Source organism: Dendronephthya gigantea, unplaced genomic scaffold, assembly GCF_004324835.1.
Source record: "Dendronephthya gigantea isolate DGI-Jeju-01 unplaced genomic scaffold, DenGig_1.0 000266F, whole genome shotgun sequence".
Taxonomy (NCBI): domain Eukaryota; kingdom Metazoa; phylum Cnidaria; class Anthozoa; order Malacalcyonacea; family Nephtheidae; genus Dendronephthya; species Dendronephthya gigantea.
Window position 1 is genome coordinate 114,081 of NW_021163276.1, and position 21,945 is coordinate 136,025.

The window sequence follows — 21,945 nt, forward strand, 5'->3', positions numbered from 1 at the left end:
ATTCATAATATTCTGCTTAGACAAACTTCTTGCCGCAATATATACAACAAAGCTAAAAGCTAACGCTGGCTCTCGAACACTAGACAAAACAACCAGAGACCGAGATATATTGTGAAGAAAATGGGCATGGTTACTCGGTTTCGTACTATTAAATGCTGTGTATTACATACTTGTAATTTACTCAGTTAGGCTCGAAATATGGAATACATTCAGCAGAAAGAAGAAACTGATTGGCTGCCAAATCCTTTTGATTTATTTCTGTTTTCCTGATCGTACTGGCTGTATAAATTTAATGAATATTAAATAAATAATTTTCAGAATGCTAAAATGAAATAAGTTAAACCATGCACTCACTGACAAATTTGACTAGGCATATTTACCACAAATACTAGTAGTTAGTGAGGTCCTATGTACGTGAAGTAATACGTTCCTTATTTCCCCCAAAATCGGAATTATGAACTCTCCTGGCTAACAAAGTCTGAGCAACATGTAAAACAAATTTCAGTACACTTTCACTGCATGGTTTCTGTATTAATAATACTGAAAGCTGTCTTCATGTCACGTCCGCCATCGATCATCTAACTGGAGGTGATTAATTAACTAACGCCACCGGACGAAATTTTCATTTTCAAAAGCAAATACATTGAATTCTGAAAGAACGTTTTGAGAGATATCGGTACCAGACTAGTCACAAAGGCCGGTGTGTGTCGGCCTTTAGTATTGGCAGCCAATTACATACAGTAAAGTACTGTAGCTAGCCAGACGATTAAGTTCCGCTATGCTAATGTTCTGCTGTTCATAAACATTAAAGTCTTTCCGAAGGAACGAGTCATTATATAAGACTAAAGCTTGCATAGCGGGACTAATTCGCGAGGCTGGCTATACGCCACTGATAACATTAAATCTTTGGTAGAATCGAACTTTGCCGTTAAGCCGAAAGAAAAGAAGTAATAGGACATACATGCACCCATATCCAAGTGCTACTCTTAATATGACACACTTGTCAGACATCTGTCAGAATGCTCGACTGTCGAGAGCTATTTCATTCGGTATTCAGTTGCAATTTTATGTTATGCACTATGCAACATTATGGAATTCACTACCTACGACGGGATTCACGAAATAAGACTTTTCACAATTCATATAAACGTCTCAAGGTATGTGATTTTGTTTTGAATTTAGAATAAATATTTAGTTGATATGATAACTAACACTTGACCGCATGTGTAATTAAATATTCGGAGCTATCACGATTTCAAAGCAAAATGATGTTGAATAAAGAAATTGATAGCAACTGAGAACCCTATTATAGCAGTCTGGGCATTTTACACGAGGTAAGCATTTAATTGGGACCTAGGCCACGTTGACAAGGTACCGGATTGCTATCGGAACAGGTCAAATTTTTTAAGTAATAAAAGACAGTGAAGATTTTTATTGCCCGAGATCTAAATAAGTATTGTTAACACTTTTGCTCAAACGTGCAAATGCTCTAAACGGCAAATGAAGATGTTGTAACACAAATGCTCCAAACGGTAAACGAAGATGTCGTCATGACGAGCGAATCTGGACGCAATGTTAGGTGAATAGTTAAACAAGTAAAGAATACAGTAATATTGAAATTCTGCGAAAACGGGTGAATGCGCTTTTACACGTTGCGAAGACTACGTAATCGATTGCAATCGGTGTACAAGAGAATAAAATTTTAATACATAGTTGGGGTTGAAGGGATTTCGAAAGAACAATTTTCTTGTATATTTCTGCTCATGCATGCATCCAGTCCGGATGTGTGGCTTTTGAAAACAAACATGACATTAACATTTATAAAGTCGCAGAAACAATGGTAGGCGGCAATTAGCCCAGGACGATTTACAACACAAAGAGACGTTTAGCAGAAGTTGAGTTATAGAATACAAAGAAACGGAAATCCAAAATTAAACATGGCTCTTCAATGTCTATACAGAAAGGTTTTTTAATTTTTGACATATACAGAGTATAGATACTTAATTCGCAAACTATATTAGAATATACAATATTTACTGGGTTGAACACCCAGGTTGGCTCTACATTGAATGGATACAAATTGCAGCTAAAGATGAACATTCTAAACCAGCAACTAATACCAGAGTTCAAAGGGCTACTAAACTCTACCAATCTTAACTTGTATCAGAGGGTGTTATTTTAAACCCAATAATTAGTGTAGTATAACACTATTTGGAGTGGATATCGTGGTCATTTCCACGAAGTTATTACTTTTTCGAAAAATTATCGTCGGTGGTTTCTTGCCAACCATCTAACAAGGAAAATTTGTCCAAATTTGGTAAGTTGTTCGATGCGAATTTGACAATAGATCTTGTAGGTCGTGGGTTATAGAGCATGCAATTACATTGGTCTTTCTGGCAGCATTTACGACCTCTTCTCCATGTATGTTACCCATGGGATTCTGTGTATGGTAAAGCTGTGAAGGGGAAACTCTATGTAGCTATGTTAATTGAGGGGAAACTCTATGACTATATGTATGGCGAAGGGAAAACAGATTTACAACTAACGCCTGCATGTTATTTAAAATTGCTGTGAAATGCAACTATCCCTGAAAAACTGTTTATAAAATCAAAATATTAAGGTAAGACTGATACTGACAGAAACTGCAAAGGGTTTGTGAGAATAACACTTAAAAAAGAGTGGAGAAAGTTCAGCGTAGGCTGCAATTTATGACAACCAGGACAGGCATGAAATTAATAGCGCTTTTCCTAGCAGCGCGTATAAAGCACGCAATTCGTACCAATTGCAAAAGCAGCTTTTTACATCATACTACAATTCTCAACGATGCAATTTTCACGAGAGGTGGTATTTATATATTCATTATATTCAATTTGGAATAACTTTTTTATTTGTTCTTAGCAGAGTGATTTCAGCGGGATCAATATCATATCAACGCCATAGACTGCATGGTTGAAATTATGCATGGTTAAAAGAACAAAAACTTGTTCCGGCGATTCAACCTTATATAGGGGTTAGGTCTGCATATAATAATAGAAACACAGATCAAAGTGTGAATTATTCATTATACGTAAAAGGGAAAATTCGGAAGTATATATTCGGCAAAAGCTCTGAAATGAGAATTAACAGTAAATTGGATTTGATTGAGATTGATATCGAATTGTTTAGATTGCGACAATACGCTTCTTCTTCATAAATGCATTCATGTAAGACTTCAAAATGAATATAATAAAAATAATTTTTCAATATAAATAACTTTTACCAATTCAAATTAATTTGAACGAAACTGCGGATGAATAACTTGAAAAGAGTTGTTATACATTTATTGATCAAATTCACAAAATTTATACTTGAAATACTATATCCATTTACCTATTCAAAACTCAGAGTTTGAATCGCAGCCGTTTTTCTGTCGCAAGGCATTTTCTAAATATCTTTTTAATCATTTTTACAAGTGAATTTTCTGTAATCTGTATATTTTCAAGATGATCCGAGATCAAAAAGATAATTTCCAAGTTTTAAAAGATAATTTCCAAGTTTTAAAATGGCCGTTATGCCATCTGTGGTTATGCTGATACAAACCTGAATTTTAGATTCAGCCTCAGTGAGCCAATCGCACGTTTACATTATAAATTCACATAGTCACATTATAACTGATTATATTCACTTTATGGCATCATATTGCCCGTTGCCGGAAAACTTCAATTTCAAATTTGCAATCCTGGGCGTTGATGCTCGTTTATGACGATTTGTTAACTGGATAACCAATGCAATTAGCCATTAATATAGTTTTCGATATTAATAATTGAATTCGGTTTTCATTTGATATTTGAAACATGAGGCTTTATAGTTCTTTATATCATGTTCAACCTCATTTGCACAAACAAACATTATGTTCAGTGCTTTCGCAGGCGCAACTGCGTTAATTATTGGAGGTCAGTATAGTTCGAGTGCACACACTAGGCGAGTTGGAATCCCATTGCAAAGGACGCGACTAGCGCTAAGAGCTATAGTCTGTTTGCAGGTAAAACAGTATACAATTTAAACCTTGGAATATAAGTGTAATAGGTCGATACATGCGAGTAAAAATTTCTTTAAAGATTTCTTTCTGTGTAAAGAATGACAAAAATTTTATCTACAGGAAGTGCGTGCAAAGGAAATTTGTTTCAACCGATAAGGTTTCCGAAATCTCTATCATCGACTTTAATGAGGTGAATGACATTTTCCATGTCTATAGTTATTATCGTCTTAATTATTATCTGATTAACCTATAGAACACATTTCTAGACACGTTTTACTCACTTCAACCCAATTGGTATATTATCTTTAATTTAGCTGCTTATAACAGCATATAAACATGTATAGGTATTTATTTTTATTATATACACTGCAAGCGCTGGATATGAGCTATATGCAATCCGATTGGCTCTCTTTACAGACTCTACTACACAGATATTAGCTCATGTCTGTCTAGTAGAGAAACGCAAACAAAATGGAGGCAAGATTTGGGGAGTTAGGCCACAATGAGATTCAAGTTTTCCTTGATAAAAGTATAAGTTCACCGAGAGGGCGACAAACTTTGAAACAAAAGTATTCAACAGTATATAGTTAAAAACTATATAGGTTTACACAATATATACGGTTTAACAGTATAACATTCGAAAAACAGAAAAACATGATACGAGATTTAATTATTCAATTTTTTAAAAAAGTGTAGTCACTATTGTTCAAATTACGAATAAATTTGAAAGATGTTTTTATCCAGCACTTGTGTATATATATGATAAAACAGTTATTCTGCTCACTCCGTCGTATATATGACTAATACTTAAAGCTCAGCTCAGCGCTACGCGCCTCGTCGGCTATACCAGCGCATATGCGACTCGATTTCGCAGAATAACCATTATATTAAGGACATAGCTTAAAAACTAGAATCATGTAAATATAAAATAGCATGCGCAATTCGATTGTGTTAATAAGCTCCCGGTTACCTCGTGAAAGATCGGGACTTCGGGCAAATTTGCAGACGGTGATATTTTGCAGGTAGAAATGTGGGGGGTAACTAAGCTTATTTTAAAAAAATTCCCTACTCAATACAATGCGCGGCATTGTACATCAGAAAAGTGAAAAGTGACCAGCAAAAAAATTACTCATTTTGCCCGAATCTCAGGCAAACAAACAAAAGTACTAAAGTTATAACTTATATACAGCGGAGTACCATAGTTGCCTTCAGGCAAGCAATTAATATTAATGCATGGTGCTGTCAAGCTAGAGAGTCAAACATAACAAACAAATTAATGGCACGTGTGCTTGTTCGTGCATGCAAGTGGCTTTTCAACCTTCCTCTTATATGTACTTTGCACAATTACCACTCTTAATTTGAATTCATCCGTGAGTCGGTCTTTGATTTATGTATTTGAAGAGTGATGTTTTGACCTTTGCTTTAGAAGGAAACAATGACATGACATGTAGAAAGACGATATAGCCTCTATTTGAAAAACCTCCAAATGTCTAAGAAAATATTCGATAGCGAATGACAACCTTTAGCGAAGCTGTGGGAAAACTAGGAGGAGTCTTTTGCATTTGTAACTATAGTGGAGATTTGCAATTACGCGATCTTTAGCTTGGCCATTAGTTTGGTGCATGTAGAACTAAAAGTACAATCTGAAAAATTATCAATGAAGTTTGCCCAGTTAGCTGTTACTCAAACACTACTGGCTCAAATGCACAAATCGTTTATTGAAAAACGAGACAACCTTATAGCCATTCAGAAAGCTCTATTTTTATTTTTACCGAACAGGTAGAAAATAATTATTTTTATTTATAACAAAGTTTACCGGTAGCATGCATCTGCTTGGGGGATGATCAAGTTAAAGAAACATTTCTGTTTAGCGATAACATGCAGGAGTGAGATTCAAAACATGAGATTCAAGACATTTTTACATTGGGCACATTATCATATCTTTCGGAAAGAATGTCTATAACTTCAATTGAACAAAATTACAATGAAACTGAACGGTAATAAATTAATATGTTTTGATGCATAAAATTTCGATTTTTGTTGGTCGCTGTGTTATTGTATATTAAAAGCGTGTCGTTTTTGACGTTGTCAAATTGATCTTTATGAGATTTAAAAAACAAATTACTTCAAATTATTTTTTAGTAACTAACTTAGTATTCTTTAATTTCTTTAATTAATATTTCTTTAATTTTGAAAAATATATAAATCTGTTCATGCCATATTGCAAACCAAGTTGCTCTGAGTGAAAAAAGACTTGGTGCATGAGGTCATTTTTCTTAGAATTAGTTAATAATCTGATAAAACAACTCTTTAATTTGTAAAATTTCTCAACACATTTTTTAACATGATTGCGGTCTGTTTGTAGTTGTCTCAGGTTGCACCTTAGTATATATTGACGTGAGATGTAATACTGAACTAGTGCTGGGCTTCACGTGTTCACATATATTTCAGGTGATCTGTGGAACAATGTTAAAGACTAATCACAGTTGGATAATATTACTGGTGTATTGTACTGTGCAAATGCTGTTTAAAGGTAAGACAATATTGTTTCATTTTAATTCAATACGTGCATGAGTACACTTCTAATGCTCAACATGTACTCATGTAGTGATGCAGATGCTTTTATGATAAAAATCATAAAGCGACATAGCAATTATAGTATAACAAAGAGCTTAAACAGTTTACTAATACTTTCCTAAAATATACACAATTTTGTACAGCGCGTAGTTACATATATAAGTTATATTAGCAAGCAAAACAACAAATGTATCGCTTACAGCGGAATTAATCATCTTGAAACCTGAGATTCAATTTTTTGCCTGCTCAATTTTTCACTCTTCCATGCATATCAAACTCGAAATCCGTCTTATTTCGACTTTGTCTATATTTGAAATATTTGAGAGACAGCATTTGAGAATGCATGGCCGGCGTCCTATAGCCGGTAGCATAGAATACAGTGTATATATAACTATATACCCTACATTATAATTACATCTATCGAAGTCGGATATAGCAATACTTCAGACGAACTCTAATTCGATGATTATTGCTTGTCCGCAAACTTCGACCACATGGTATTTGACAAAAAATGTTATAAGTGTCTCTGCGCGGCTTTAATAACTATCACCTATACGGTGAGAAGCGGAGTCATGGTCGCTACAGCACATTGCAGACAGACAAAATGTTTACTGAATTGTTCCATTGCTCGCGTCGCCGAATATGAATCAGTAGTTGAATTAATCCTATAAATGAAACCACTCCCATGCAAGAATAACCATGCATGCAAAGCATTAAGCAAAAACGTTAAAATAAAGTGTGTATGCATGGTATAAATTGTTAACAAATGGTATAGCTACTTTTAGTTAATTATAGTATAGCATTTATAATTAGTTTTTATTATTATTATCTATTTAGTATTATACTTATAGTAATAGTTAATAGCACTTTAATTTTTAAAGGAGTAAAAGGACTAGTCAGTAACAAGAGACAATATAAACAGCCATTTATTTCAAGTGAAAATGTGTCGGACTAAATAAATCGCCACACATTTAGCCTGTAGCTAATTTTCACGCATGTAAATTAAGGGTCCTATTAACACCGTTAATTAAAGCTTAGTTTAAAATCATATCAATGAAGTTTGAGGCGAAGAAAAATTTTTGACCAAGCAGACATTTTTTCAATTTTAAACTGTCATTCGTTATCACTTCAATCTCGTCCCAGTGTTAACTCCCGAGATAAATGATAATGCCTAAATAAACACTTACGGCGACCTTATTGTTAGATACGATTTTATAAAATAGTCCATTTGTGAAATTTGACGAAACACAGAAAAATCGTTGACTTGGAACATATCGAAGATCAAAATGTACCAATTTGAAGCACAGGAAGACGGTGCTGGAACGTCATGACCACTAGAATATGATGACTTACTATATGGGTCTGCGGACCTGCATACGGTTGACAGTTTTACGCGTTACCGGATAGAATTACAAACTTGTAAAATTATCTGACTGATGGATGACTTGACGGATGACTAGTTGTCATCCTAACAAATTCACAATGTGTAACATATTATCCTTCTAAAGACGAGAAAAATAGACCCACAAAGTATTCGTTGAGGATAAATATCAGAGGGTCTTTCATGGTTGATAGAAAGTAGAGCGAAATTTATCTACTTTTAAGCACTCATCTGAAAACTACTATAGATTACTCGTCTTCTTAATTTTGAAGTCAGAATATCTACAATGAAAGCGAAGGTTTTTTTGGATCCAATTCACCTCTGATGGATGTTTTATAGTCTGTTGTCTTCATAAATGCCTTGTAATGTATACGAGCAGCAAATCAGTCCACCGAAGCCAATGCATTACTGCTTTATCAATAATCGACTATGTTTCATACGTCAGAAGTTAATTTGGATCCAACCAAATTGGATCATTTGATCACAAAAGTGTGAACAAACCTTTAGTTATACCATAGGTTATACCTAAATTACGTGCATATCATATCTTTGCTTATGTCGCTGAAGTTTCCCACATCTCTTCGAGCATGTTTTAAAACGCTTTGAAAAGTAGATGAGACTTCAGGCGGTCATATTGGTGTGAATGTTAGTTATTTAAAGGCAGATTTAAACCGAAAGAGAATCAATAGCGACTAATGTGTATTGTGGAATACGTTGTGTTTCCTAATAATAATAAGAAACTGTTTTAAATCATCGCCCGTGCCATTTTCTCGGTACCGTACAAAACATTTTGCGTCGTATAAATGGGCTATAAATATCACTCGATTTTCCATCATTTTGATATTATATATATAATCAGTAAGCGCTTTACACCTATAGCTTAAATCTTTAGTTTAGAAACGTAAATTAACCAAGCATGCATGCATGGGTGTTGATGCATGGGCGTCTTGACTAAAATTAGACAAACAAACCGACAATGTCCCTGAATAATCGAATCCAAAGTATTCAGAAACGTTTGCAAAGTTACCAAGTTAACTTTGATAATAACATGCAGCGCGCACCATATATAGCTTTGGGGGACATACAACTATGAAACGTAAACCTGAAATATTTCCTTAATTTGTAGACATTCTGACATTCTTTAATACACTGTTTATAAGTATGAACCTGTGGTTTATTATGCCACACTATTACCCTGTATAGCTGTACGAAAGATAGTCATTTAGCAGCTAGGTCTAGTGCGCACCTGGTGTACGGAGCGGTATAGGCGAGGAAGTGCGAATGCCCCCAGAGTAGTAGAAAAAAACATGCCTCCCTCGAAGAAAGTAATCCGATTTGCATATCCGATTGCATGCGTACGCGTTACTCCAGATTAAAGAAATGTGATATACATCTATATGCATGTATAGTTGTATACTTATTTCTAAGAGGCTGTTTACACGAACTTGCTGCCTTACCAGTGTTAAAATGAAACGCGAGGTGACGTAAAGGTATTCAAATGAGCCATTATTATCTTCAATGCCGCGCCGTAGTCGTCCAAACAACAGCATATGGTTTGTATCGTCTGGGTTTTAAAGACCTATTGCAATAAGACAAACTCAATCTACACTTCGTCTAAAATCTTGGATAAAGCAACCCTTATGCGCAGAACAAATTCGGCTTTGCGTGACTCGCATAACTAAAAAATATAAGCCTGTTTTGGGCGGTCGCGATCGCGGAGACAGACTGGCGGAGATATCTATAGCGAGTTGTGCAAACTTAACCATTATCGACATGACCAACAAGTGATGACAGCCATCACTAAAAGGCCGAAATGGTGTACGAGGTGAAGAAAGGGAACTGCACCAGTAAATAATTATTAACGAAATTCGCACAAAATATTTCTCATTGAAGTTATGTAAATTATTTAAAGTTACGTACTCACGTAAAGCAATTACATTGCTATTTCAATTAATTAAAGCATCGCTTTGATAAACATTTTCTGTCGAAAATTCCTAAATTTGAATACTAGTCAAGAATGCGAACGTACATAATTCGACCGTATTATTAAATGATGCCAATACACAAAGGCACAGGTTTTGGAAAGCAGAGGTTACACATATCTACACATGCATATCTACGCCGTTTCCGCACATTTTTTATCACGTGTGTCAAGAGGTTTGCTTATATAAGCTCATTGACATTATGATGTCATGACCTCAGCAGGTATTTCAAAAGCCTAAAAGAATGTCACTAAAACCTACAGTTGGACTGACATTCCTGTGGATCTCTTTTATACAGAGAATGATATTTTATACAGCAAAATAATATTCAAATTTCAGGAATTATTTAAAAGACTAGGTCGAGTGTAGATTTCCAATAAAATTTTGTTCAAATATGCCGGCGCTTAATTATAATTGTTAAAAGTATGAGAATATAGAACTAGCAGCGTCGAAAAGGGCCGTACACAAGTCACACGTTAATACCACCCTTTACAGGCAAAGAAGCCTGTATCAACGATTCTTTATGCTCCAATTCAAAGGCTAGAATTTTTTCTGGATTCTAAGATTATAAAAAAAATTGATTAAAAAGTGAAGACGGGACTAGGAAATGTATGGAATGTCACGAAATAAGATAAATATAGAAAAGCGGAAGAAATAATATAAACTTGAAATAGAGATATAAAAGTCTTACCAATCTCTGCGGTGTCCGACCATGCAGATATATTTTATTATAAAATATATCTGCATGGTCGGACACTGCGGAAATTGGTAAAACTTATAGCCGTCAATACTCAGGCTTCAAACATGGTGAGACTGAAAATGATTTATAAACTACTCAACAAAATATGTCTTTCAAATAAAAGATTCAAAATGGCCATTTCACAGCTGTCAGATGTGTATATATATGATGTGCATGCTGTCAAAAGATTGCAGAATGCGTATTCCGAAAGTTATTCAATAGTTCTCTCTTTGATAGTGATACATAAATGTATAATTGTGAACCAGTGATCAGATTTTCGGGTTGAAACTTCATAAACACCAATTTCTGTGGTGTTGCATTGTCGCAGCTTAACCCGCCAAATAGAACGAGAAATAAATTCACCTATAGTAAGATGCATGAGTGGTAATGCTCGGTAATCGATCGTCATGCTGGATTGTTTATATTAGTTACCTTATAACAATGAAAATGAATTTGGTTTATCATGTGCCTCTGAATTTTATTAAAATTAGGATTAAAACAAAGTGACACTACCACTTATACTTAACTTGATTCAATTCCTGCTATATAGAAACATAATTTAATTAAAGAAATAATCGCACTCTATTCATGCAATTTTAGTTATATTTTCAATCTATATGGCTCCAACGCAATGCACATGCATGTAGACTAGTAGAAAATAGCGCGTGTGTATAACTAACCCGGTTATCATTCCCAACATAAAAAAGAATTTGAAAGCGTAGACTGTTCTTTATGTTACCAATGATAATTGAAAAAATTCTTTGAAAAATTATTCTTGAGAAAATGCTTTACGTGCATGTCGCCGGACTGTTGTTAATAGTATATAGGTATTCAAAAACCTTTATTTAATTCAAGCGATTATAAAATCAATCAGCTTAAGAAATATAAGATGAATTTGGTATTCAGTCCAGAAGTGTATAACAAGATTTTTACTCTTATCTCAGTGACACTGCATGTTTGTTTAATTGTATCTGTCATTTTACGACGTTTAAATTGACCAGATTTCTTTTCCCTGAAAGATTCTTTAAATGCCATACCAATCTATTCCTTAAAGTGGAAGTCAAGTCCGTATGTAAAAAACTAGGTTTGTTTCCATTTTTTTTATATTTTTCGAAACACCTTGTGTTGTCTGAATGTCTCTGACCTTTAAATGAATATGAACTAGTGTTTTTTTTATGAGAAAATTTCGAGACATGGGAAATTTGGCCAAAATATTTATTTCTATGACAAACACATTATGAGCGTGCATGTAGAACCGATGCCTAGAACAGACTTGACTTCCACTTCGTTTGTTATGTTCAGATTAGGTCAAAATTAGATTTTGACGACACATATTATTAGAGAAAACATCCCTGCTTTACAGATTATCACGATAACATACACAGAAACACACACCGTTTCGAATTTCGGATAATTAAACCGTATTGGCACAAACCAATGTGCGTTCGGACATTCTTAGTAATGAGACTTCTCACACCAAATTTGAGTGGTGCCAAATTCTGGAGCTTATCTGCAATGATTACCAATCAATCGTGATTGCCTCTATTCAGAAAGAACGACCTTGCAACCAGATATCCCCATCCTTCGAAAAGTCAATGAGACCTTATGACATTTTACAGATTTAGAAAGTAAATCGCTATTATGATAATCGCTAAGACGATATTATGATACAAATATCAAACAACTAGAAAGCAGCTGTGCTAGCTATCTGGCGCGTGGAAACACTTCCCCCGTGCTGAGTAACGATTCCTTCTAGCATTAAATTTTCGTAATTCAGAAGTTCTGGCATGAAGTCAATAAAGCAATTCCTTACACATATAACAGATCTTTAAGAAATTGTCCACTTATAAGTAGAATTTCAACAAAGCTAGTCCCAAACTGAATACTAGAAGAAAGTGCTGACCACGTATATGTCCCCATGGGATAATTAACTCTTAATTAATCGAATTTTCTTAAATATGACTACCGTGCTCATGAAAAGCGAAGTCTGAGCTTAAATAAGATTTACGTCCAATTTCCTTGACAATAATGTTGTCGAAGGTTGAAGAGAATCATTTTGCTAAATTCCAATCTCAGTGCTCAAGAACTAATCAAGCCCTCATAAGCATACTGCACTTCTTGAATTATAGCACTAAACAGATTACAATCGTGCAACAAGTGGAGTCGTTCACTCGACGACAGTAAAGTGTTTGATTTATATGTGATTTTCATTGAAGACATGACAACAGACATGTGGTTGCCAAAAAATCCAAAACAGCTAGCAAAATGGGAGTTGCAATTATGCCTTATAACCCAAGAAAGCAAGTTGAGCTGTTTGTTCTTATGGTCGATGACCGCAGAATATTTCCACTATAGTTGCTTTAGTTGATTAGTCGGTAGCCAATAAATTCCAAATGAATAAAGAAAATGCATGGAGCTCGTATCAAGGCGCAGTTTCACCTATACCAATTAAACTATAATAGCGACGTAAAACGAACATAGCTGCACACAACTCACAAGGGACAATCCATTGACATTGTTAATTTTTTTCTGCAGATGCTGAAACCTTTTTCCTCAGGAATTCTCGAACTGGAAAGTGTATTTCAACAGGACGATTCATATATAGTAAAAATTACGGTACGCCATACCTTACTGTGATGATTGACGACTGCTTGAATGGAAAAGCACAGTTCCGCTACCTCGATAGTGATCTGCTACAAAATATCAACACCAGAGGCACATTTGTGTCGAGCACAGATAAAGAATATAGGAATCGTTTGGCTGTGTTTAAAGCGAAAGCCAGTGCAGCATTGAGATTTCAAAACAGTCTTGAACACCGTTTGAAGCAAACGGATGCCGGATCTTTATACTTTTACAATATGAAAGATAAGGTGTGTGCCCAGCCATCCTCCCTGTCATTTTATGTAGAAAGAAAAACGTATTGTGATACCCCAGAGCAAAAGTTTACTTTTGGTAAGTACAATGAAACTGGCCGGACATCTGACATCTATATATAGTATATAAAATTCAGCAGATTTTTTATAGTTTGAGTGGTTGATATAGATTTAACAAAGATTATATTAACTGGTAATTTATAAATTATCTTCCTATATTTTAAGCAGTGCCAATTTGAAATCTGCTCAATTTCGACTGCTCGTGACGAGCTCGTACCATATGCATGCAGAGCCTCTCAAAAATGAAGAGCCCGCATTTATAGGGTGGAGGTTGTTCAATTCAATTTTACCCGGAAAATACCCAAACATCTTTCTTCCACATGAGAGCCAAACATCGTACACTATATTCAAGGGTCTGTAATACCATACAACAGTAAGATGAAAGATGTCTATTGTTCTCCGAAACAACGTATGGTCATCAAGAAAGCTGATTATGGGAATTTTGATAAGAATGGCGTGTTTGATGGCAATGCCAACATTGACAGAAAATGCAGCATACTAACGAATTGTAAGGTGAAGTCTCTGTGTGGTGGCAACAGATCTTGTGAATTAACTGTTGATAGCAGTTTGTTTACGTCAGAGTATTGTCCTGATACTTCAAAAGAAATTTACATTAAGTTTCTTTGTCAAGATACCTACAAAGGATTAAAAGGTGCGTATTCTTGAGTTATTAAAAGTATGATCCATGTGTACAGAAATTTTTTCATACATAAATCTGGCAAGCATGTGACGTCGTAATCATTATCAATATATGATTATTAATTAAACTTATTATAATCATTATAATAAATCGTGGTTCTGACGATACATCAGATCAAATTCTAGCTATTAATTAAGTTTTACAGTTTTAACTATACAATTAATTTTTTATACCAAAAAGTGACCATAAATCTGTGGTAAGTAAGCATCTTGACTATAACTCTGTGGGTAAATATTGACCATAAATCTGTGGTAAATAAGCATCTTAAAATTAGCACCGTATATATTTGCCTCCTTATAGCTAACGCTATATATGGCGATCGATTTATGACCACGCTTATTGGATTGATGGTTTAAACTGAAACTTTTACCAAAATAAATTCATCTATAATTTAACCATTTTTAGGGCCTAATATCAGATTATCAGAAAAACCCTTCAAGGGATTCATCGAAATAAAGGATGGTTCAAGTTGGAGGAAAGTTGATCATGAAAACTGGGATGCACACAGTCAGGAGGCGTTTTGTCAGTACTTGGGATTTAAAGGTAGTAACAACAGTGCAAAAGACACCAGAAATGTTGGGGTTGGAGAAAATATTGCAACTGGAGACTTCTTATGTCATGACCAAAAGCCAAATCAGATAACCTGTTGTATTCATCTGGAACCTGCTACAACAACTGCGAATGTTGCCTTGCCATACGCATCATGTAAGTATACACTATACAGGAAAGCGCCCGTGCTCACACCATTAGAAAGTGATTGATGTCTTGGTCATGTCCAATGAAAAAATACAACAAAAAGGGGCTCCGTTGAGGCCACGACCTGGAGCATGTTTTAGAAAGGAATGTGTTGCACCTTTGCACATAGCTCGTGAGAGTAAATTTGAAATTCAATTCATTCAAGGTAGTTCTAGGTTGGCAAAATGAAGTCAAAAATTCTGACGTAATAATCGTAAAGGTCTACAGTATTATATCTTAATTCAAATATGGAATGAAAGACAACTAAATTTTCAAAAAATTCTAAATAAATTATTATGAAAATTGAAATATATCGTTTATGAATCTATGCATGAGCCCTATTATCAAATTGATTTTTCAATGTTGAAATGGAGTAATTAATCCTATATTCAAGATGGACGATAATGTGTTGCTTGTTAGCTTTTATCAGCTTTTTGTTTTTCTCCAGGTAAAATGTGCCAAAACTCAGTGGTAGAAAATATTACTAGCTATGTTAATGGCATTGGTTCCGATAATTACAGTGAAATAAGATTTGCCGGAGATGGCTGGTGTCCTAGGAGATCTGGGGAAAAGTATATTCTTCTTGATCTTCAGAAAGATTATCATATAACACGGGTGGTAGTTATGGGTAACAAGGATCAAACCAAGTGGGGTCGTTCATATACACTAAAATACAGTCATAATAAAACTTTGATCAATGCTAGTCATGGAATCAAGGTACGAGTACTTCCAACGGCATGAAGCTTGCCTAATACACACATTTCTGAAAAAATTGCTGATACACACCTCACATTTCTAAAAAAATTACATCTTCGCTGATAACAAAATTTCTACTATGGTTAGAATAGCAAGAAGAGGTTCCAAATTTTCTATATATATATATATATATATATATATATATATATATATATATATATATATATATAGTAGAGAGCCAACCAGATTACACATAGCTCATATCAGCGCTAGTGTGTATAATAAATTTATGTTCTGTATGCATGGTAACTGGATCGTAAAAACAAATGAAATGAATTATGTAAATCATTAAAGTTTAGATATCTGCCCAACTAAAATAATCAAACTGGCTCCACTTGTGATATCCAAATGGCACATGGCAGCTGAATTTGGAGGCGTACCCGTTTTCCAAATGATAAAATTTTTTATCAGCTTCTATGTAGCCTATCTATATAAATGTTTTATGTCTATCGTCAGGTAAATGGAAACCAGAATGGCTACCAAGCATCTATTACGAGCATAGATATTTATAATGCGAGATATGTGAGCATCGAACCAATAATCAAGACGACCGCGGATTTTTGCCTCAGAGTGGAATTATGTGGAGATGGTAACGGGGCTTTTCGTTGACACTGATATAATTATTATATTGTAGCGCGTAAAACAACAAATTTTCATGAACATAACCTAATATGCGGAAATTAAATATAAAACAATTATGAATTTGTCTTACAGTTCAGTCACCAGCTTCTGTGGAGAAGATTGTCGTGAAAACATCAACACTCTCTGTTGAACTTTCATGGAAAGTGACAAGACCTAGAATCTCCAGTTATCTGACACACTTTATCATTTACCTCAACGGCACACGAATGCAAAGAATCTCTCGTGAGCAGTATGGAACTCGTTACATTGTACGAGGACTGAGGCCCTTCACTGATTACATTGTTGGAATACAGGCGCAAGACAGTTCTTTCCAGACGAGTGGAATTGCTTTCGAAAGATTTAAAACAAAGCAAGCCGGTAAGCAGATAGAAGCTGCATCTGGTAGGAGAATGTAGACATAAAAATATTTTTACATCGCCAAAAATATTTCCGTCGATGTACAAATGTATTTGATAATCTTTCAAATATAAGTACGAAACTTATTCTTAAATTTACGAAATGTAGTACAATTTTCAATATGCAATTTTCTTTTCAGTGCCCGATGGCCCTCCATTGAAAGTTGCTTTCACCTCCCGAGGCAAAGACTTCCTTAACGTATCCTGGAAACCTCCTGAAAAAAGTTTTCGCAATGGTGAACTCACGGGTTATCAAATTTGCTATTCTACAATGAAAAACGATAAAAATCCGGAATGCTCATTGACTGCAGCATTTTCATATACTATCACTACTCTTGAATCATTCACAAAGTACTATGTGACTGTCTCTGCCGGCACGAAAGTCGGTTATGGAAAAAAAAGTGTGGAAATCAGTGAAATTACAGATGGAGGTAAGCGAATTTGATGCCTGTTATCCAGTAAAAATGTAAAAATATTGATGAAATCTGTAAATTTCGATTCCTTGGTTCATTGATCTGGAATGCAAGTTTTCCTTTTTCAAAGAACATAGGCGACAATGAAAATGGGTCGTAGGTCGTAGTGGATGTTGAAAAGAATAGCAAATATATAAGCAATTAACATCTGAAATATTGTGATCTGCTCTGCAGATCTCTGCATAAAACGTTCTCTTCCCGTTATTTCATTAACAGGACCCCCATTGGATGTTGTTGTAAAATCCCGTGGTAAAAGGTCATTGGAAGTATCTTGGGAAGCCCCAAATGGACCGAATAATGAGTTGATAGGATATCAAATTTGCTTTCGTACAAAAGAAACGTCTTCAGAATGCTCAGAGCTTAAAAGTACGAAGGTATTGTCGATAACCATCATTGACCTTCAGCCTGCTGCAATGTATTTCGTGACGGTGTCAGCTGGCACAGAAGCTGGTTATGGAGAAAAGAGTTTGGAAGTCAGCAAAATAACAAATGGAGGTATTTTAACTCACACTTTTCTCGCCCTTTATGTTGATCACATTATGAGCGCGAAAATTTAGTTGACTCGAATGTCTTTATTCTTTATGATAAAACAAGCGTATCATTTGTATAAATTTCAAAATTTTATATATTAATAAAATATACCATATATATTTAATATTAATTTAAATATACTCAGCAGAGGAAAGAATCTGGAACATATCTCGCCAATATTGCGGAATCATTGTAATTTGTATCATTGGAAAAAAACAGAGAGGATGTAGAAAGATACGTAATCTAATTTCGTTGTATTTAGAAGCGGTGAATCCATTGTCGGCATCCTATTACAGTCTGAGCATAAATATACCTGAACCAGCAGATTATATTAAGTAAGTCACTTCATTAATTAATTCCTCCGTTTGATCACTTATATCCCGGTCTCAAAGTAGCTACGTGTACTTATAATGTACAATTAAAGATTTTAGCAGATTATCGATTTATCCTGTGTGATTAAATGGACTGTACCAAAATAGCACGTGATCTCTACACCGCACCTGATACTAAATTGTCCAACTTCTAATTTAGGGAAGTGATCGTCATCATTCAGAGAGCAGCAAGCAGTGTAACTTCAAGCGAGAGTATAGAAACGAATGATATAAAATCTTACCAGAGAGACACGAAGGATCCTTATGTCACTGCCTATTTGAAGCGTGATGTCCTGCCTTTGTCATTCCTCATTGGTGATGGCAAGGAGCATAATTCTGAAACAGAAAAATACTTCAACAATCCACTAAATCCCGATTCAAATTACATCGTATTCTTGCGATTCTTCGAAAGCAAGGTAGTTGTTGTGGTAAATTGTGCAAAATTCCACCAGAGAATAACAAAGAATAATTTCGTTTTCAACTAGTCGGAAAATTTGTTTACCATATAGTGCCACACAGCTTGTATTCTCACTTATATCTTTTATTGACAGGGATATTTTACTGGGAACTAAGACACTCGTAGAACCCATGTGCTACTACGTCCGGGACCTGGTGCCATGGTGCGCCTATTTCCCATATGTCACGTTTAGGAATGTCATAACGAAATTCAAAAATTTGCCGCCATTTTCATTGCTGTACAAAACAATGTGAATGCCTCTATGAATATACGAAACAGATAGATACAGAGACCCTATATCACTTATTGCACAAAGATAATATTGTGACTTTTTTCGTTTTTTGTAGAAGTCATACTACTCAACAGAATGGAGTTACGCTGTTAAAACTATGGAAAAACCTACAGGTATTCACTACCATACAAGCTTTCGCTTCAGCTGAATATCGCACAGTACCTTTCAACTAATTAAGAGTTTTCAACTTAGCAGTAACGAAAGCATGTAAATCCCAGTTGCGATGATTTGTATACATTTTAACATAAACAGCATTCCTATTCCTAAAGGACAAAGATCGTTATGAAAACAGTAAAATGAAGAAACAGGAGCTGTATTAGAAGCATAATCACATTAATTGCTTTTAGCAGTTGCGAACGGTTCTTTCTATAGGTTTATTATGCATACAAGTGAAATTGCGGATTAATACGAGTGATGCTTTGACTACGAATGAAGCGCTCCGTCGAGATCTTTTATTTTTTCAAATAGCTTCTTGCAAACATACAGTCCTGCCACACTTTATTTTTTACTTTTGGCAGCATTTTCGTTTTACTTTCTGGCTATTTTTAGTTCCTCCAGGGCTGTTTAGTGTTATTTTGGCAACATCATGCATTAATTGTAGTGCAGTACAGTAACTTCACTTCTCTCGACCAATCAGCATCCAGTAAATTTATTATACTAATAATAAATAATTATTCATTCAAATTTATCACAACTGGATTAATGACTCACTGAAAATTAAGATTTGAAAGGTTAAACGCTTAAATCCCAAGCTTTAAACGTTCACTTACACATTGCACCATTCTGTCTTAAATTCTACATTTTAGGCCGACTAAGTCAAACTGCATTCCCATTCACCTATTTCTTTGCGCTAACTGTTTTTTATTTTAGCTCTAAAACTACCTACACAATTACCCAAAAGATTTCATTATAACGATGCGTGCCCTAAAATGTGTAACTTGGTACATTCTATTACTAAGCTTATGAATTGCTTTAAAACCTGAGTCCAGGATATGAGTTGGGTTTGAGGTAGAAACGGAGAATACAATTAGTTATTTTCTTAATTAGTTATTTAAATTCGTATTTCTCAAATTTCTGTCGCATTCCTTGTGTAAACCTGCAATGTAGCTAAACTGAATTGTCTAAATTGACCATTGTTATATTCTTTATTTTATTCTAGAGGAATGTAAACTACGAAGTCAATACTCAAAACAAACGACGGAGGAAAATACTCGTATTGATCTTTTAATACCTCTAGTGATTTTCGTGTGTCTGTTTCTTCTTCTTTCACTTGGTGTACTCGTGTACAGACATCGACAAATTCAGAACAAAAAGTACAACAAGAATAACAACAACGACAACAAAAACAAAAACGATACACGAATGTGCTTCAGACTCCAGCCATCAACTCCATCCAGTGGAATAGAGGATTCGCCCGGTAAGTCTATAGAAAAATTGAATATTTTGTTTCCAAAAGAAAAACAGGGACGATTACAAGCTTATGGGCAACATCAACTTCATTAGCTATTGACCTATTATTATATCAACCTTATTGAATAAAAAATCTACCGATGTGATGGCAAATTAATGTGGTAGTATTTTTTATGCCTTACAATGGATCGGCACTGAAAAAAAACATGGTGATATAAGAGAAATTGATAAAGTGATATTTTGCATTTCTAGACCGAAAATTTTACAATCAGATCATCCGTCTCTGCGTTGTGTGTGGATAAATTTAAATACCCTATAAGGTCCCTATGTACCTTTTCCATGCACATGGTGAAACAGTGATTTGGACGGCGAATTTTAATTTTGCCACTAATTTTTTTTTTCAGATTAAAATCAGTAATATCTATTGCGAAGAAGCTGAATTGTTCTTGCCCGTTAATTGTTTTTGCCTGCCATATAAACCTTTAGTCTTTACCGCTCGCTTAACAAATATTTTTGGCAAGGCAAGGAAACATTTAAACACTGCAATGGGTCTTTTTAATTATAAATCATCTAATCGACACTAATCATCCCACATGAAGACAACAAATTTGACCTTAAAAATGAAGAAATGTTAAATGCGTCATGCGCTCTTTTAGAAGACTTTACGACTGCATGCTGACAATTTCTTAACAATTTCTCCCCTATAGCTTCTAAAGTTGCATCGAAAGATTGTTACGACGCTGTATATGAAAGACCCGATGAAGTTCTGGAATTGATTAATTCGAGTGGTAGCGAATTCCATCCAGAGATTCCCGTTGAGCAGACTCCTCAAATCTGCGTACTGCCTGACTCAGAATCTCCGAATACATTTTATGAATCGCTAAAACTTCCTAGCACAAGTGGTTATTCACCTTTGGAAAGTGATTCGGGAAATAACATGAAATAATACCGGATTTTTCGCATAGCGACACTTTTCTAATGCAAATTGATTTAATATAATACCTTTATGTTCAGAAATTAGTCGAGGCAAAGTTCTTTGTGTGGTATATAATATAACAACAACATTCCAAATTATCAAATTGTTATTTTTACGTTCAAATTACATGATTTATAAATATGTGACTGTGTATGGGCGCGTTGACACGTCGCAGTTTGCACACGATTGCAAGAGGTAGCCATTGCAAAGGAAGTGGCGTTTAACACAATAATTTTATGATTGTATATTATCCCGTATATTTGCCCTTAAGATAAGAAAAAGTATTCGAAAAAGCCACTCTAAATTTCAAACTCGAAATCTAACTCGAAATTTAACTCGAACCCGAGTCCAAAACTACCTCTCGCCAACACCCTACAGGAAGTTGCAAACATTTCAGTCAAAGAACGAAAGCACGAAAAAGAACCTTTCTCTACACAGGAACTACAAAGGCTATACACATTTCACGTGCATTGAGCATGTTTCACGTGCACAGCAGGCGTAGCTATATAAAGCGTAAAGTTGTTTTTTTAAATGAAATTGTTAGGTAACATGTATGTTTTCTTCCTATATAACAAAA

The 21,945-nt window shown here is 34.8% G+C and overlaps 1 protein-coding gene across 2 annotated transcripts; it reads left to right on the forward strand.

The window, feature by feature from the left end:
- The first annotated feature begins 861 nt into the window (after nt 1-861).
- Nucleotides 862-21,445, forward strand: LOC114541103. 2 transcript variants are annotated; one of them, XM_028561079.1, is made up of 15 exons: nt 862-1,157; nt 6,470-6,551; nt 13,233-13,649; nt 13,983-14,282; nt 14,736-15,035; nt 15,514-15,782; nt 16,278-16,410; nt 16,536-16,820; nt 16,999-17,289; nt 17,548-17,826; nt 18,125-18,197; nt 18,394-18,649; nt 19,038-19,095; nt 20,142-20,399; nt 21,100-21,445. In XM_028561079.1, exons 1-15 carry the CDS (start codon nt 1,020-1,022, stop codon nt 21,336-21,338), a joined length of 3,378 nt encoding a protein of 1,125 aa, XP_028416880.1. In that variant the 5' UTR covers nt 862-1,019; the 3' UTR covers nt 21,339-21,445. The 2 variants fall into 2 exon arrangements, with proteins under 2 accessions (XP_028416880.1, XP_028416881.1); XM_028561080.1 differs by having other exon boundaries at nt 18,128-18,197.
- The last annotated feature ends 500 nt before the right edge of the window (nt 21,446-21,945 follow it).

Coding starts and splice junctions, on each gene's coding strand:
- LOC114541103 (XM_028561079.1), top strand. CDS start 1,020: ATGCTCGACTGTCGAGAGCTATTTCATTCGGTATTCAGTTGCAATTTT. Junction 1,158..6,469: donor ATTCATATAAACGTCTCAAG/GTATGTGATTTT, acceptor CATATATTTCAG/GTGATCTGTGGAACAATGTT. Junction 14,283..14,735: donor TACCTACAAAGGATTAAAAG/GTGCGTATTCTT, acceptor AACCATTTTTAG/GGCCTAATATCAGATTATCA.